A 19,378-nucleotide genomic window follows, 5' to 3' on the forward strand; every position below is an offset into this window, starting at 1 on the left:
GTTGTAAAATTGGCTCTAACTTTACACAGATGCGGTCAGTAAGTGATTTAATCATAGTAAAATCATATTGTTTACGTCTTGTGTCTATACTTTTGAAACAGTGAGTATTTTAACATTTACAGATTGACCCCATTGACTTCCATTGTAAGTGTCTCACTGGAACACACATTTGTGCTTTTTTTCTCCCCAATTTGGAATGCCCAATTCCCAATGTGCTCTAAGTCCTCATGGTGGCGTAGTGACTCGCCTCAATTCGGGTGGCGGACAACTATTGGTGTCTGAGACCGTCAATTTACGCATCTTATCATGTGGCTTGTTGAGCGCGTTACCGTGGAGACGTAGCGCATATGGAGGCTCACGCTATTCTCCGCGGCATCCACGCACAACTCGCCACACGCCCTACTGAGAGCGAGAACCACATTATAGTGACCACGAGGAGGTTACCCCATGTGACTCTACCCTCCCTAGCAACCGGGCCAATTGGTTGCTTAGGAAGCCTTACTGGAGTCACTCAGCACACTCTGGATGATTTGAGCTTTTTTAACGAAAAGGAGAAACGAGTCAAACGAAATTTTTGTGGTAATCAACATTATGCTACAAATGCTGTCGATTGAGCTTAACTTGTATTTAATGCATACCTCATGTCTTTAGTGATTCGGGACCTCATTCCTCCCCGTGTGTACCTCATCCAGATTTTGGAATTATGCCCACACCTCTTTAGTATTCCTCAACCTTTCTCTTCTGAATAGTGTAACCAAGAAAAAAGAAGAAAAAAAAATCACAAATAAAGACACTAACGTCATTAAAGACCTGAAATATGTATTTGTGTTGCTTTTTTGTGCTTCCATAAATCTTATTTTAATGATTATTTCATATCTATATACATTTAACTCAAAATACAAATAAGTAATTCTTTGTTTATTACAGGACAAATACAAACGACTACTATATCAAGTTGATTTTCTGTGTGAAAAAGGTGAATTATCAGTATTCCATATGCACGTACACATACATATTATACATGCTATTTCTTATTCAAGGTGGCGCTGATGTTTTAGTAATTGACTTTGCTATTTGAGGAAGAAGCAACATGGAAGTAAACTATAGCAAGTTTAACACATGAACAGTAATTTAGCTATTGTCATTTGGGTGTATTACTGAAATGATGTAAGTTGTTTGTCTATTTAGACTCAAAATATGCCTGAGAAAATACATATGTGTATCTTTTGTGTATCTTATGTGTCATGTGTAGCTCAATATGTGTTTGACAGTCAGTTGAAATGCATTTAAGGGTGAAAATGGGTCAAAAGTCTCCTGGTTTAAAACACATTAGAAAATGGAGAGACTGAAGTAATGAGTTAAATCATACTGAACTTTATTCAAAAGTATGTCACAATTACCTACAATTAGGTTGTGTTTAATTATATCAAGTTAACTATTTTTTAAGTATGATACTTTTTTATACTCTGGAAATTAAATGCAGAGTTTATAATGCATTTTTTGAAATTTCTCCTTAAAAGAATAATATGATTTAAACTTACCTGAATATAATTAATAATTTCATAATAATTATCAATAAATCTATATATAGTCATACTACTTTATTTGGTTGTGCATCTGTCAGAAAATGTAAACACACAAAAGATGAAAAGCCTCTGTTCCTTTAAGTGTCCAGACGAGAGCAATCCGACAAACAAAAACTGGCTAAGGCTGCTTGTAGAAGCATGTTATGCACAAGCAATGACTGGTAAATATGATTAACCATGTCCATATACTCATAATGAGAGTTTAAACTGAGCAAGTCAAATCAAACAAATTAAAGCTATGCCAGTATTCTTGGAAAATCACCACTTGTGGGATAGACCACAAAATTCTTCATCAACATTAATATAGAGCAACTATACACATTCCAGAACTTCAGCTCTCACACCACAGCAGACGGAGATGTCTGTTGTCTCTGGCCATGTTAAGAGTGGTGTCTAGTGCATCACTTCTGGTCCTCTGAGTGATGACTGTGGTGTTTTCTCGCTTGAGGACTCTGTTCAGTCACTGAAATGATGCTTTGACCCTGCGCAGGGTGTCTTGGATCCTGCGGGTGTTGCGATCAGTGGGCATCTGGTTGAAGTTGGCGTTGTTATCAGAGGCGAGGAGGGGGACATCACACTTGCCGAGTCGAGCAATCCGCCCATGCAGGTACGACTGCAGCTCAAGGTCAGGTGTGTAGGAATACAGATGCTCCTGGAACGCATGGACCTGACTCACCACACGAGCAATGTTCCTGTGCGGAGAGACACACAGCGGTGTCACAAACAGACACAGAGAGAAACCTAAAGGCATGATCTCCCACTTAAATGTTTTTCACTGAGACAAACTGATGACTGATGATTATTCCATTATTGCACATCCAAACCTTAAATTTAAAAGGAAATTAAGGTCATATACACACTTAGGCTTAATCTGTCATTATGTCCATCTGTGGCTCATCTATATATGCAGAAAAAATAATCATCCACTGGTAAACATAAATCCACACAACAAAGTGCCAATAATGTAATCTGCTAACCTGTAAATGTGTTCAAAATACTGACACATACATTTAACAGCAGGCATATTAACCTTGTGCAACCCTGTGTCCTCACGAGTTTACATTATGTTTTGTCTTCGCTATACGCTACAGGTAATTTAATCCGACTGATCTCAGATCAGGACACTCTGGACTCTCATTGACAAAACAACACGGTGTTGATTTCAGTGGATTTTGTCTTTGGGAGAAACGCCAACAAAACTACATCTGATAAGAAACCTCGTTAAGTTTTTAAATCGAAACCTGTTTGAGTCAATAGAGTAACATCTCTAGTTTCATCCAATATGCCATTTTAAAAATTTCAGTGATTTATTGCAAAACAGCACACTGTTAAACAAGATGATCTCTGATGATGATTATAGGATTAATTTACCTTAGAAATCCTACATTCACTGTGCATTATCACATTGAGAAGCAATGGGTTCATCCAAAAGATGAAAAATGTGTCTTTCAGAGGCTTTATATGGAGTTAGGATGAAAATAAGGTGCATTTCAAACTGTTCTGAGACCAGTGCAGACAGACAGCACACTGGAGGTTAAGTCATTCACTAAATAGGGAGCAAGGGAGCATCCTATAGCTCTCTATGCAGTTAAGTGCATTCACTCCTAAAATCTGATCAAAAGTTCAGTTTCAGGCTGCAGATGATGTTTGGATCACTCAACATGTTTGACAGACATGTGACAATGATAATCAGTACATAGATTCAGAATTTATAATGTATCATTTTATTTTAACATGATTGGATGATGCTGGACATTACTTTGAATCAGAATTAATTATGCTAATTTCTGATTGGTAAAATGCTTCAGCTCTGGCCATCACTTGTTTGTTTGACAGTGCAAACAGAGAACATTGAGAATTTGTTGCCAAAGTAGAAAAAAAAAAACATAGTAACATAAAAGTTGAATCAAGTCAAATCATTTATTATTGTATAGTTTTTTATTTGTGCTTTTCCCAAAACACATTGATCCAAAGCAGCTTTACAGAAAATCAGCTGTAATGTCTGTAGCGCCTTAAAAACATGAATAACCAACATTCCTGGACACATAATAAACTATTTGATAAAAACTTGCTTGGTATCATTTAAAATAACTTAGTTCCGCTGTCCACATATGAGGACAAAAATTTTTAGGAAAAGTATTTGCTCTTCAAAATTATCTATATCTATATCTATATCTATATATATATATATTAATTATTATTATTATTATTTTTTGCAAGTTTATTAGGTGCTACTAGTTACAAATCAAAAAAGAAAATGAAATAATGCACAGAGCAGTTGCGCTTGGGTCTCCGGTGATTAAAAGTAGCTGAAACCTCCATTACACTTTTATGGTAGCTACTATCATGTGTGGCAAAGAATCTGCTGCTCATCTGAACTCCACAGCGCCCCTCATTGTTTCCAATGGAAATCTGTGGTCAAATATGGAACTGCAACAAGACCTAATTGTGAGCATTGGGGCAGAAATTAATCTAGCAAAATGTTTAATTTCTTTTATTGAATATTTTATATTGTCTTTTTTTAAATGTATTAAAATTACTGTAACCTTATTTGTTTTTTATTTTATGCATTATTATTATTATTTTATTTTCTAGTTAATGCTTTTGTTGAGTGCATTGAAAATTTATACTTTGGCAATATTGTATAAAACAGGGATTTTGAATTGAGGTGTGGGGGGCACAAGGGGGTGCTAGGGGCTCAGTAAAAATGTAAAAAATGTTTAAAAAGTTTGACATGGGGGGTCTGTGTAGCTCAGCAAGTAAAGACACTGACTACCACACCTGGAGTCACAAGTTCAAATCCAGGGTGTGCTGAGTGACTCCAGCCAGGTCTCCTAAGCAACCAAATTGGCCCAGTTGCTAGGGAGGGTAGAGTCACATGGGGTAACCTCCTCGTGGTCGCTATAATGTGGTTCTCGCTCTCAGTGGGGCGTGTGGTGAGTTGTGTGTGGATGCTGCGGAGAATAGCGTGAAGCCTCCACACGCACTACATCTCCGCGGTAACGCGCTCAACAAGCCACGTGATAAGATGCGTGGATTGACGGTCTCAGACACGGAGGCAACTGAGATTCGTCCTCTGCCACCCGGATTGAGGCGAGTCACTACACCACCATGAGGACTTAGAGCACATTGGGAATTGGGCATTCCAAATTGGGGAGAACAATTTTGACATTACCGAATTTCAGTTTTTTTTTATTTCACTCTGCTTTCTAAAAACCGGTTGAAAATCATAAGATTAATCACCATGAGAAATAAAAACATATCTGCATCTATTTTTGCAATAGAAAACATTTCTAGAATTTTTAGCTTTAGTTTGTTCAGGTCATATTGTCTGTAAAGCTGCTTTGGAACAATAGTAATTGTAAAAAGCACTATTCAAAAACATTTAGAATTTAATAAAACTCTACTGTATATACAAAGTCAATTTTTTTTTTAGAGATAATATTTCAACATTTTCTTTTGACTTTAGTACAATCATAATATAAAAGTATAAATCAATTTCTATTTTTCTCACACAGAATGGGTCTTTATACAGGAAAATATAAAGCTGCATTTATATTTAAGGAAGCGGGGCTCTTGTGAGGGGAACCATCATATTTGGGGGAGTCCTGGGCAACAAAACATTTGAAAACCCCTGGTATAAAACAATACAACAAGATCACATAAAAAGTCGGCATGTTGTTTCCGATTTTTCCGGTACCCACGGATTGGCCACATCATGCCGACTCACTGAAAAGTGGCATCTGCAATCAGACATCATCTTTACTCCACTGATGGTTAGGTTTATGTTTAGGGGATTGAGTTTATAAAATATAAATTCCTCACTATATTACAGCCAGCACATCTGAAAACAACTTGCTTCACAACTCGTTTTGGCATCCCTCAGTGGACATTACACCCATAAAATGAAGCTCACACGTGCTCATATGTCCTACTACACTGACCGCTTTGGCCACTAGGGGCAGTGTTTCAAATTTCAGTATGCACGGACCGATTTCAGCTAAAAGAAAAGTCAACCTACTGTTTCTGACTTTACTGTGAGATCAGTCTGAACAATCAAAGTACTTTGAAAATTGAAGCGTTCTTACTATCTCCTGATCAATTTTACAGTGCCACCATGTGGCAATATTATGCAATAACACAGGTTCTGTTAGGAGCGTGTTTATGTGTTCATCGAGTTGAATAATGTAAAAATTGCTGCGTCTGTACATAACCCATAGCGCTCAGAGCAAGAATCTGCCCCACCTATTTCTGTGGTCACGAGCCACTGCTGATTATGTCTTTGTGATATTCTGGTCTCAAGATAAGGCTTGGTTCCCTTCTTTAAGGAAAGTCTACAGGATTTTTTCTCACCCATTTCATCATGGAACTATATCATAAAAGTTACATTAATGAATCATGCATTCAGTTCACAAATAGAAAACATCAGTGAGTTTAAAATCTGTCCAGAAATCCAATCACAAACTTTCCTTCTTCAGAATGACTTCTCCCATATAAATGTGTGTGTGTAAGTGTGTGTGTGTGTGTGTGTGAGATTGTGTGTGTGTGTGATTGTGTGTGTGTATGTGTGTGATTGTGTGTGTGATTGTGTTTGTGTGTGATTGTGTGTGTGCGATTGTGTGTGTGATTGTGTGTGTGTGTGTGATTGTGTGTGTGTGTGTGATTGTGTTTGTGTGTGTATGTGATTGTGTTTGTGTGTGACTGTGTGTGTGTGTGTGAGATTGTGTGTGTGTATGTGTGTGATTGTGTGTGATTGTGTGTGTGATTGTGTGTGTGTGTGATTGTGTGTGTGTGATTGTGTGTGTGATTGTGTGTGATTGTGTGTGTGATTGTGTGTGATTGTGTGTGTGACTGTGTGTGTGATTGTGTGTGTGTGATTGTGTGTGTGTGATTGTGTGTGTGATTATGTGTGATTGTGTGTGTGTATGTGTGTGATTGTGTGTGTGTGATTGTGTGTGTGTGATTGTGTGTGTGATTGTGTGTGATTGTGTGTGATTGTGTGTTTGTGTGTGATTGTGTGTGTGATTGTGTGTGTGTGTGATTGTGTGTGTGCGATTGTGTGTGTGATTGTGTGTGTGTGTGTGATTGTGTGTGTGTGTGTGATTGTGTTTGTGTGTGTATGTGATTGTGTTTGTGTGTGACTGTGTGTGTGTGTGTGAGATTGTGTGTGTGTATGTGTGTGATTGTGTGTGATTGTGTGTGTGATTGTGTGTGTGTGTGTGATTGTGTGTGTGTGATTGTGTGTGTGATTGTGTGTGATTGTGTGTGTGACTGTGTGTGTGATTGTGTGTGTGTGATTGTGTGTGTGATTGTGTGTGATTGTGTGTGTGATTGTGTGTGATTGTGTGTGTGTGTGTGTGTGTGTGATTGTGTGTGTGATTGTGTGTGTGTGATTGTGTGTGTGATTGTGTGTGATTGTGTGTGTGTGCGATTGTGTGTGCAATTGTGTGTGTGTGTGTGTGATTGTGTGTGTGTGATTGTGTGTGTGATTGTGTGTGACTGTGTGTGTGATTGTGTGTGATTGTGTATGTGTGTGATTGTGATTGTGTGTGTGATTGTGTGTGATTGTGTGTGTGATTGTGTGTGTGATTGTGTGTGTGTGCGATTGTGTGTGCGATTGTGTGTGTGTGTGTGTGATTGTGTGTGTGATTGTGTGTGTGTGATTGTGTGTGTATGATTGTGTGTGTGATTGTGTGTGTGATTTTGTGTGTGTGTGTGTGTGTGTGATTGTGTGTGTGTGATTGTGTGTGTGATTGTGTGTGATTGTGTGTGTGATTGTGTGTGTGTGTGTGTGTGTGATTGTGTGTGTGATTGTGTGTGATTGTGTGTGTGATTGTGTGTGTGTGTGTGTGCGATTGTGTGTGTGTGATTGTGTGTGTGTGTGTGTTTGTGTCTGGGCAGATTTAAGTGGTTTATGAGGACATTTCTAGTGTCCCTATAATTCAAATCACTTGAAAAACATACTAAACGATGTTTTATTGAAAATGTAAAAATGCAGAAAGTTATTTGTGAGGGTTAGGTTTAGGGGTAGGGTTAGGGTTAGGGGATAGAATCTATAGTTTGTACAGTATAAAAATCATTATGTCTATGGAGAGTCCTCATAATGATAGCTGCACCAACATTTGCTCTCTGCAGCTGTTTCTTCTGTGGTGTGTGCATATGTGCTTGTGTGTGAGCAGAAGTTGGGTTGTGTGGCTACCATGGTAACATGAGTTTGGCTCTACAATGTGATTGGATGAGACATGTTCGAATTTTTGTAGTAATCAATTTTATGCCACAAATGTGTCGATTGATCTTAACTTGCATTGAACACCGGGAATATTCCTTTAATGAACTGTATTACTTGGTGGAAGAATTATTCATTCTGATTATCGTTAATAAAAATTTTAATTATTGTACATTTAGTGATTTAACTCATTCGTATGTGATGCATTCCTAAGACCTGAGTTTGGGCCATTTGTAAGATCCGTTGGTCATTGTGAACGCTCCGATCTCCAGCTGTTGTACGTGCATGGCCAGTATGTGAGCTGCTGGGAGAGTTGGCTGCTCTCTCCCTCTCTCTCCCTCCATCAGACACAGATTATCACTCTTCAGAAACACCTGCAACACACGCAGCATATTTAACAAACCTTATAACTGCACTGCTCCCAACACTTAAAGTGTTGGAGTTTTGTGGCTTTTAATCCATGTCTGTTATCTGTCAGGTCATCCATATGCTAGTGTACTCTTAAAAGTTGACAAAATTAACTTTAAGCTGATATATGCATTTTAAATTGGAAAATGGACCAAAATATGAATGAGTCTGATTGTTCACAGCAGCTTATAGAAAGCTTTGACCAATAAAATGTTCTATAAGAACACAACTCCCCCAATAATACCTGCTACTGGCTAGAAATAGTTTATAACAAATGATGAGTTTAATATGTTCATTAAACTTCCACAAATTTCAAATCCCAGGGGCTCATTGTAATTAAAAATAACTTTTTGTTATATGAAGATCACATTAAAACGAAGAATTAAATACAAGGCCTTCACCATTTATTTTTGGTACTTTTCAAATGCCTTTCATGTACAGGTTTGACTGTTTTAGCCTTCAGACCCAGACTTTCAATATTAAACTATGAAAATCCATTATAAAAATACTAATTATCACATGTATAAAAGCATGTTAAAACTAAAAGAGAGAAAAATGAAAAAACTACTGTGTGAAAATGATTTCTATCAATTAGTAAAAAGTCACAACTGTCCCGCAGTTGTGGCGTCATTTCCAGCACACCAAACAATTTTGCCCGTAATAAAGTTGTTTTCTAAAGTTAAACAAGTGGACAAAAGTGTCAGAGAAGAGCATCAAATATTACACAAAACAAAGAAAAATCAAGGGAATTATCACTTTTATTTTATTGGGTATCACTTCCAATAAAGCTGTACATTTTGACAAATTAAAGGTGCAGTATGTAAGATTCAGAAACCCTTGTTATTAATGACACCTGTGGCCGTTAAGTGAACTGCAGTCAGCTACCTGTTGCTCGTGCTCATGCACACACTTCATAGGGACACGAGCGAGTGAGTATCGGCCTAAACAATGACGTAACGTATAAAGAGACTGAACGTGATCCACCGGCATCATGCTGACAGATGAGACAGCATCATTTTAATTACACAGTTATGATTGTTTTACTACAAACTTTGAGACTAATCTAAAACTACTTATCAGCTAACATAGCATACTGATACACACATACAGCTACATACTACTGAACTATACCAGACAGTTTACTGTTGCACTGTTATGTTGCACTATTGTATGTTTTGTATGTCATATGTTGTACTACGATCAAGAAACCAGCGTATTTGCTTAAATTTATCCTGTATACCTGACATTTAGTGTAAAGAAAAGATCGTTGAAATTATTTGAAAGTTATGAAGCAAGGTAATTTGCAATTCGTCAGTGTTAGCAGACAAGATCAAGTTAGCTAAAATGACACAGATCAATCCTTATGGCACTATATTTCACATGCTGTGCAGTTATGTAAGCTTACCTGTCCAATAAGAAGAACGCCAATTCAGGGTCGGGTTTGATCCCCAAAATCGAACGAAGGTCCCTCCAGGAATCAAATGTCCTGCTGATGTTCACTCTAGTTTTCGTTCAACCACGATCACGTTTCTGCTTAGCTAGACTGGATTCAGTAGATCATTTTTGTTTTATTTTATTTTTTATTTTTTGGCTTACTCTGAGTTTGTGTCGGAGTCGGTGTTGTGCTGGGAGCCGGACGTTTGCTGGATTCCATCTCTAAGATAACGTTACCTAGTGTTGCAGTTTGTTGTCGCTGTTGAATAGCGGAAGAGAAGCACTAGAGGCTTTCGGGAGTGCGCATAAACGTCACATCCTTTGGATTTTCCCGGCAAAAGCGACCCGCTCCCTTCGCATGAAAATCAGTCTACAGGCTTTAATAGGCAACATAGGAAGTCCGGGAAGGACTCATTTTTTAAGTTACATTTCAAGCCGTTCACACATTGGCAAAAAAAGGCGAATATTACATGAACATTTTTACATATTGCACCTTTAAGCAAAAAGTATGAGAATATTATTTAATTCTGTGTATTTAGGATATATGAAATGTTAGCTATGAAATAAGCCTCAGCAAAGGACTTGACCATTTTATCTGAAAAGTGTTAAAAATGTCATTTCCATCAGCATCATTTCCAAATATAATACTTTTAAATAGTGCTTCATTAATGTGTGAATACTGCAAATAAGAAAATTTGATTAAAAAACATGCAATAACAACATAAAAACAATAAACAAACAATATTAAATATTTACTTATAGACTAATAGACTATTCACATTTTCAGAGTCTATTCTCACCTGCACAGCCCTGAGCTCCTCCAGAACCTCACACACCTTCACAGAGAGCTGCTTCCATGCCTACCGAACAAGAGAAATACTGTAAAACTCATTAAGATGGGAACGAGCATGCCTTATTAGACTCATTAATCATGCAATTTCATTTTAGGCTAAATACGATGAACATTGTGTTGCTTCTGCGAAAAATAAAGAAGGCAGATTATCATTCTTTTATACTTTTAAATAGACTGCAGAACAGAGTTTGTGTTTAATCTGTTTAAGCGAACAGGCAATTAACTTTTCGGCTGCTGGTGTGGCCGGATAACACAAAAATACCAAATACAGTCGAGCTTATGAGGTTACTGCTTTCTCAGTGAATGTACTGCAGGATCATTTATCACATTCAGAATAAGGGATTATGTGCATGTCTTTTCTTACCGGTAATTGTCTCACAATCACATTCTCCAGTCCAGACAGAATCTGCATGGCTGTGGCGAAATTTCTCATCTCGTAGCAAAACTTGCCAATGGCAAGAAACCGAGCAAGCAAAGCTGTTTGTGCCTATAAAGAACACACAAACATAATGAGATATACAAATATATCTGACAACCTATAGGAGCATGCTGCTAACAATGCAAAAAGTCATGGGGTCGACACGTATACTGATAAAATGTATAGTTTGAGTGCACTCAGGTCACTTCATAACCAGATTTCATTGATAATAGTTGTGTTTTGTAAATGTTCAGAGTAAAATCTGAGGCATCACCTTGACTGAGTCACAGATGACCAGTTCAGCAGAAACAAAGTTGGACACACTGTCTGAGTATCTGATAAGTGTCTGCAGCGGGCCGTCCTGCCCCAGATCATCACTCACAAACAGACTGCTGCCCTCTATGGGTGGGACATCTAGAGACACACACCTGACCCATACAAATGAAAGGGTTAGATCAGAGTTTCAAAAGACAGAAAACACACAATAAGGACAGTTAATGTTTTATTTGTAAATATTACTTAACTTTATTTATACTACTGATATTGTATTTTATTTGTAAATATTACTTAACTTTATTTATACTACTGATATTGTATTTTATTTGTAAATATTACTTAACTTTATTTATACTACTGATATTGTGTTTTATTTGTAAATATTACTTTATTTATACTACTGATATTGTATTTTATTTGTAAATATTACTTAACTTTATTTATAGTACTGATATTGTATTTTATTTGTAAATATTACTTAACTTTATTTATACTACTGATATTGTGTTTTATTTGTAAATATTACTTAACTTTATTTATAGTACTGATATTGTATTTTATTTGTAAATATTACTTAACTTTATTTATACTACTGATATTGTATTTTATTTGTAAATATGACTTAACTTTATTTATAGTACTGATATTGTATTTTATTTGTAAATATTACTTAACTTTATTTATACTACTGATATTGTGTTTTATTTGTAAATATTACTTAACTTTATTTATAGTACTGATATTGTATTTTATTTGTAAATATTACTTAACTTTATTTATACTACTGATATTGTATTTTATTTGTAAATATTACTTAACTTTATTTATACTACTGATATTGTATTTTATTTGTAAATATTACTTTATTTATACTACTGATATTGTATTTTATTTGTAAATATTACTTAACTTTATTTATACTACTGATATTGTATTTTATTTGTAAATATTACTTAACTTTATTTATACTACTGATATTGCATTTTATTTGTAAATATTACTTAACTTTATTTATACTACTGATATTGTGTTTTATTTGTAAATATTACTTAACTTTATTTATACTACTGATATTGTGTTTTATTTGTAAATATTACTTAACTTTATTTATACTACTGATATTGTATTTTATTTGTAAATATTACTTAACTTTATTTATACTACTGATATTGTATTTTATTTGTAAATATTACTTAACTTTATTTATACTACTGATATTGTATTTTATTTGTAAATATTACTTAACTTTATTTATAGTACTGATATTGTATTTTATTTGTAAATATTACTTAACTTTATTTATACTACTGATATTGTATTTTATTTGTAAATATTACTTAACTTTATTTATAGTACTGATATTGTATTTTATTTGTAAATATTACTTTATTTATACTACTGATATTGTATTTTATTTGTAAATATTACTTTATTTATACTACTGATATTGTATTTTATTTGTAAATATTACTTAACTTTATTTATACTACTGATATTGTATTTTATTTGTAAATATTACTTAACTTTATTTATACTACTGATATTGTGTTTTATTTGTAAATATTACTTATTTATTTATACTACTGATATTGTATTTTATTTGTAAATATTACTTAACTTTATTTATACTACTGATATTGTATTTTATTTGTAAATATTACTTAACTTTATTTATACTACTGATATTGTATTTTATTTGTAAATATTACTTAACTTTATTTATAGTACTGATATTGTATTTTATTTGTAAATATTACGTTATTTATACTACTGATATTGTATTTTATTTGTAAATATTACGTTATTTATACTACTGATATTGTATTTTATTTGTAAATATTACTTAACTTTATTTATACTACTGATATTGTATTTTATTTGTAAATATTACTTAACTTTATTTATAGTACTGATATTGTATTTTATTTGTAAATATTACTTAACTTTATTTATACTACTGATATTGTATTTTATTTGTAAATATTACTTAACTTTATTTATACTACTGATATTGTATTTTATTTGTAAATATTACTTAACTTTATTTATACTACTGATATTGTATTTTATTTGTAAATATTACTTAACTTTATTTATACTACTGATATTGTATTTTATTTGTAAATATTACTTAACTTTATTTATAGTACTGATATTGCATTTTATTTGTAAATATTACTTAACTTTATTTATACTACTGATATTGTGTTTTATTTGTAAATATTACTTAACTTTATTTATACTACTGATATTGTATTTTATTTGTAAATATTACTTAACTTTATTTATACTACTGATATTGTATTTTATTTGTAAATATTACTTAACTTTATTTATACTACTGATATTGTATTTTATTTGTAAATATTACTTAACTTTATTTATACTACTGATATTGTATTTTATTTGTAAATATTACTTAACTTTATTTATACTACTGATATTGTATTTTATTTGTAAATATTACTTAACTTTATTTATACTACTGATATTGTGTTTTATTTGTAAATATTACTTAACTTTATTTATACTACTGATATTGTATTTTATTTGTAAATATTACTTAACTTTATTTATACTACTGATATTGTATTTTATTTGTAAATATTACTTAACTTTATTTATACTACTGATATTGTATTTTATTTGTAAATATTACTTAACTTTATTTATAGTACTGATATTGTATTTTATTTGTAAATATTACTTTATTTATAGTACTGATATTGTATTTTATTTGTAAATATTACTTTATTTATACTACTGATATTGTATTTTATTTGTAAATATTACTTAACTTTATTTATACTACTGATATTGTATTTTATTTGTAAATATTACTTAACTTTATTTATACTACTGATATTGTGTTTTATTTGTAAATATTACTTTATTTATACTACTGATATTGTATTTTATTTGTAAATATTACTTAACTTTATTTATACTACTGATATTGTATTTTATTTGTAAATATTACTTAACTTTATTTATACTACTGATATTGTATTTTATTTGTAAATATTACTTAACTTTATTTATACTACTGATATTGTATTTTATTTGTAAATATTACTTAACTTTATTTATAGTACTGATATTGCATTTTATTTGTAAATATTACTTAACTTTATTTATACTACTGATATTGTATTTTATTTGTAAATATTACTTTATTTATACTACTGATATTGTATTTTATTTGTAAATATTACTTTATTTATACTACTGATATTGTATTTTATTTGTAAATATTACTTTATTTATACTACTGATATTGTATTTTATTTGTAAATATTACTTAACTTTATTTATACTACTGATATTGTATTTTATTTGTAAATATTACTTAACTTTATTTATACTACTGATATTGTATTTTATTTGTAAATATTACTTAACTTTATTTATACTACTGATATTGTATTTTATTTGTAAATATTACTTAACTTTATTTATACTACTGATATTGTATTTTATTTGTAAATATTACTTTATTTATACTACTGATATTGTATTTTATTTGTAAATATTACTTAACTTTATTTATAGTACTGATATTGTATTTTATTTGTAAATATTACTTAACTTTATTTATAGTACTGATATTGCATTTTATTTGTAAATATTACTTTATTTATACTACTGATATTGTATTTTATTTGTAAAAATTACTTAACTTTATTTATAGTACTGATATTGTATTTTATTTGTAAATATTACTTTATTTATACTACTGATATTGTATTTTATTTGTAAATATTACTTAACTTTATTTATAGTACTGATATTGTATTTTATTTGTAAATATTACGTTATTTATACTACTGATATTGTATTTTATTTGTAAATATTACTTAACTTTATTTATAGTACTGATATTGTATTTTATTTGTAAATATTACTTAACTTTATTTATACTACTGATATTGTATTTTATTTGTAAATATTACTTAACTTTATTTATACTACTGATATTGTATTTTATTTGTAAATATTACTTAACTTTATTTATAGTACTGATATTGTATTTTATTTGTAAATATTACTTTATTTATACTACTGATATTGTATTTTATTTGTAAATATTCCTTTAATTATACTACTGATATTGTATTTTATTTGTAAATATTACTTTATTTATACTACTGATATTGTATTTTATTTGTAAATATTACTTAACTTTATACTACTGATATTGTGTTTTATTTGTAAATATTACTTTATTTATACTACTGATATTGTATTTTATTTGTAAATATTACTTAACTTTATACTACTGATATTGTATTTTATTTGTAAATATTACTTTATTTATACTACTGATATTGTATTTTATTTGTAAATATTACTTAACTTTATACTACTGATATTGTATTTTATTTGTAAATATTACTTTATTTATACTACTTATATTGTATTTTATTTGTAAATATTACTTAACTTTATACTACTGATATTGTAGTTTTATTTGTAAATATGACAACTTTATTTATACTACTGATAATGTATTTTATTTGTTAATATAACTTGTTAATTTCATTTGTGCTTCTTATATTGTATATTATTTGTAAATATTACTTAACTTCTTTTATACTACTGATATTGTATTTTATTTGTTAAAGGATTATTTCGGGTTCAATAAAAGTTCAATCAATAGCAATTGTGGTATAATGCTGATTACCACAAAAAAATAACTGACTCGCTCTTTCTTTATAAAAAAAAAAAAAAGTCAAGTAAGTTACAAGGAAGTGAATTCACACAACAAACATGTTAACATGATAAAATCGCTTCCCAGCTTTATCTGTGTATAGTTATATTGGGGACCTTGCTAAGCCAGTGCTGGTCTATGGCTTGTGAATATTCACCCTCATTTTTGTCCATTTAACTTGAAATACTCGTTAAACAACTTTCTCCTTTTTACCCCCCCCGAGTCATCTTGACAGTGCAGGAAGAAAAAGTTTCCAGTGCTTCGCCGGATGTAAGCGCACCCCCTGAAGCAAAACGTGGAAGTGACCGTGCATAGAGACTATTGTTGAGTTTCAGAGGTGTAGAAATGTGGGACAGTGTAAACTCACTTTGAGATGTTTCCAGAATTCTCTGTCACTCCACGAGCTCTAGAGTTCAGAAAGTGAACTGGATGACAAGCCTGAAATATTTCCTGCATTAATAAAACATGACGAGAGAAGAACATACATGCTGCTTGAGTAAAACAATCATTTTTGACACATGCAAAGCTACAATGTCCTTTGACATAGTCAGCTTTACAAACAAGACCTGCATGGAATTAGGACAATCATAATGTGCCTCCCTCTAGAGTTGAATCAAAGGATGACAACACAGAAGAAAGAGACGAAAAACTCATCAAAGAGGGTGATCATCATGTCAAAGAGAAAGAGACAGAAAGACCTGTTCCAGTAGCGTGAGCTGTTGTGCGGTGTGTAGCGCTGTATATTCAGTCTGACTGTATGGGAGTCTCTCCTCTGATCTCAGACACGTGCTGGACAGTTGAGTCATTAAAGAGGCATAACACGGCCGCGGGAGAGCCGCTGCGATGGAGAATGCTTTCTCTTTAGGTGCCGCTGTCTGCGGCTCCACCACACGTGTCACACGCCACTGGAAGCTCTGAACACACACACACACATTACATACATCACAACATGCTACATGATATGCTGTGTTGGGGAGTATCTAACTAAAAGTAAAGATGCATCTAACTTTTCTAGTACCATGCTACTTTTCCTATGATTAGATGTGTAGAATGAAAAAATTGCTGTTTTTTCTTTTGCTACTTTCTATTTGCGCACACGGCTTTACTGTTGTGCAGAATACAAGGTAGTAATCAAACAATCAAAGATGCTCTCTTAAACTGAGTTGGGAAGTCCAATTCATTTTAATAAATCAGTTAATTTCAATGCACCAGATAAAAAAATGATTTATCGATGAGAGTCCCTGCACAGAAGTCCCTAGTTGGTTTTATTGTTGTTGTTGTTCTTTGTTTTTGTTATTAATATTTAGTTAAATGTTTATCACCAGGGTTGGTTACTTTTAAAATGTAATCAGTTACAAATACTGATTACTTAAAATGTAATCAGTAATGTAATCCAGTTACAATGATACAAAGTAATGTAATCAGATTCCTTTTTTATTACATCAAGATCACATTTGTGAATAAAGAGAAAAACGATATGTTTTTCGATGACATTTAATCATACCTTCTGAATGGAACCAAACCATGTCTGAATAATGTTCCCCCAAATCGAAATCAACGTAGAATTGATGTCTCTCACTGCATCAAAACGACGTTGATCTCTGATGTTTATTCCGCATTTTTGCTCTTCGAAGGCAAGTTGAATATACGTCGTTCACGGCATTGAAAACTAACAGAAAATCGATCAAATTGGTTTGCTTACATGACGTTGAAAAGATGTTGATTTCAACTGGGTAAAACGACGTCATGGAATCAACACAGTTTCCATGTATATTTGATCTAATTGGTTTGATTACTTCATGTTGAAACAACGTTGATCTCAGATTGGTGAAACGACGTTTTATAATCAACATATTTTATACTTTTGTTTTTAAAATCCTATACTTAAATAAATGCATAAATCAGCCAATATATGTACTCTTTATTAAACACACAGCACATTCAGATACTCATTGTTTTATTTATATAGAATATACATTTACAAATACATAATTCTTTGGAGTTTACTTTTTCTACAGTATATAAATCTTTAATACTTAGCCAATTATAGAAAAAATGCCTTCACACTGATACATTCACAAATGGATGTATAATAACAAATTACAGGCTAATTTAAAGGTAGTGTCAATTTTACAGATTTTAAAAGTTAGTTCATCCATAAAATTAAAATGCCATCATCATATATACACCCTCATGTTGTTCTGAACCAAAAGGAGATAAGGCAGAACATTAGGGACTGACATTCTCAGTCACCATTTTCTTTCATTGCATCTTTCTTTTCTAGCGAGTGGTTGACTGAAATTCAGTATTGCAATACCTTGCATATTTAACCGTTGAGATTTAAACCTTGTTTAACTACAGAAACCACTGTTTAACCATGGTATTTGAAAACCATTACTACCAGATTTACCATGGTTACTAAAGTCATGCTACAATCGACACGATAGATCACGACATTCTCTTGAACAGGCTTGAGAATTATGTTGGTGGACTTGCATTAGCATAGTTTAGGTCCTATTAAGCAGACCACTGCCACTTTGTCTGTGTAAATGAGGAATTGTCAGATCAAACAAAAGTTAAGTATGGAGTGCCACAGGGATCAGTTTTAGGGCCTCTGATTTTCTCCTTATATGTGCTTCCCCTGGGAGATATTATCAGGAATCATGGAATTAGTTTCCACTGTTATGCCGACGATATCCAACTTTATATTTCTTCTAAACTCGATGAAATTTCACAATTCTCCAAGTTAGCAGAGTGTATCAATAAAATCAAAGATTGGATGGCCAGAAATTTCCTGCTACTCAATTTCGACAAAACAGAAGTACTAATTATTGGACCAAAAACCTCTAAAAACAAGCCGCTAAAATATAATTTGACTCTCTATGAGTGTACTGTTACATCGTCTTCTACAGCGAAGAACTGTGGTGTTATATTTGATACCAATCTGTCCTTTGAAAATCAAAGTTCCAGTGTTTGTAGAATAGCATTCTTCCACCTCAGAAATATTGCTAAGTTATGACACATTCTCTCTGTTGCCGAAAAACTAATTCATGCATTCATGACCTCAAGACTAGATTATTGTAATGCATTACTGGGAGGATGTCCAGCAAGATCAATAAATAAACTTCACTTAGTTCAAATTGCAGCAGCCAGAGTGCTGACTAGAACCAAGAAATATGATCATATCAGCCCCATTTCATCATCGTTACATTGGCTACCTGTTAAATTTCATATTAATTTTAAAATTCTGTTAACTACGTACAAAGCTTTGAATGGTACTTAAGTGACCTCCTGATATGCTATATTCAATCACGTTCATTACGATCACAAAATTCTGGCCTGTTCACAGTTCCAAAAATATCAAAATCCACAAAAGGAGGGAGATACTTTTCCTATTTGGCTCCTAAACTATGGAATAGTCTCCCTAACACTGTTTGAGATGCAGACACACTCACTCAGTTTAAGT

At 32.3% G+C, this 19,378-nt stretch overlaps 1 protein-coding gene across 3 annotated transcripts in view; it reads right to left on the bottom strand.

Annotated features, from left to right (window-relative positions):
• Positions 1-1,354: 1,354 nt before the first annotated feature.
• Positions 1,355-19,378, bottom strand: part of LOC127414355 (kinase non-catalytic C-lobe domain-containing protein 1) — a 79,663-nt gene continuing 61,639 nt past the window's right edge. For all 3 annotated transcript variants that reach the window (XM_051652328.1, XM_051652327.1, XM_051652324.1), the window contains 7 exons: positions 16,611-16,826; positions 16,280-16,362; positions 11,200-11,353; positions 10,872-10,994; positions 10,455-10,514; positions 8,029-8,186; positions 1,355-2,278 (listed from right to left, as the gene is read on the bottom strand). In XM_051652328.1, the coding sequence (XP_051508288.1) occupies positions 2,047-2,278; positions 8,029-8,186; positions 10,455-10,514; positions 10,872-10,994; positions 11,200-11,353; positions 16,280-16,362; positions 16,611-16,826 (1,026 nt within the window). In that variant the 3' untranslated portion in view covers positions 1,355-2,046. The remainder of the gene's footprint in view (positions 2,279-8,028; positions 8,187-10,454; positions 10,515-10,871; positions 10,995-11,199; positions 11,354-16,279; positions 16,363-16,610; positions 16,827-19,378) is intronic.

Source organism: Myxocyprinus asiaticus, chromosome 23 (genome assembly GCF_019703515.2).
Source record: "Myxocyprinus asiaticus isolate MX2 ecotype Aquarium Trade chromosome 23, UBuf_Myxa_2, whole genome shotgun sequence".
NCBI lineage: Eukaryota > Metazoa > Chordata > Actinopteri > Cypriniformes > Catostomidae > Myxocyprinus > Myxocyprinus asiaticus.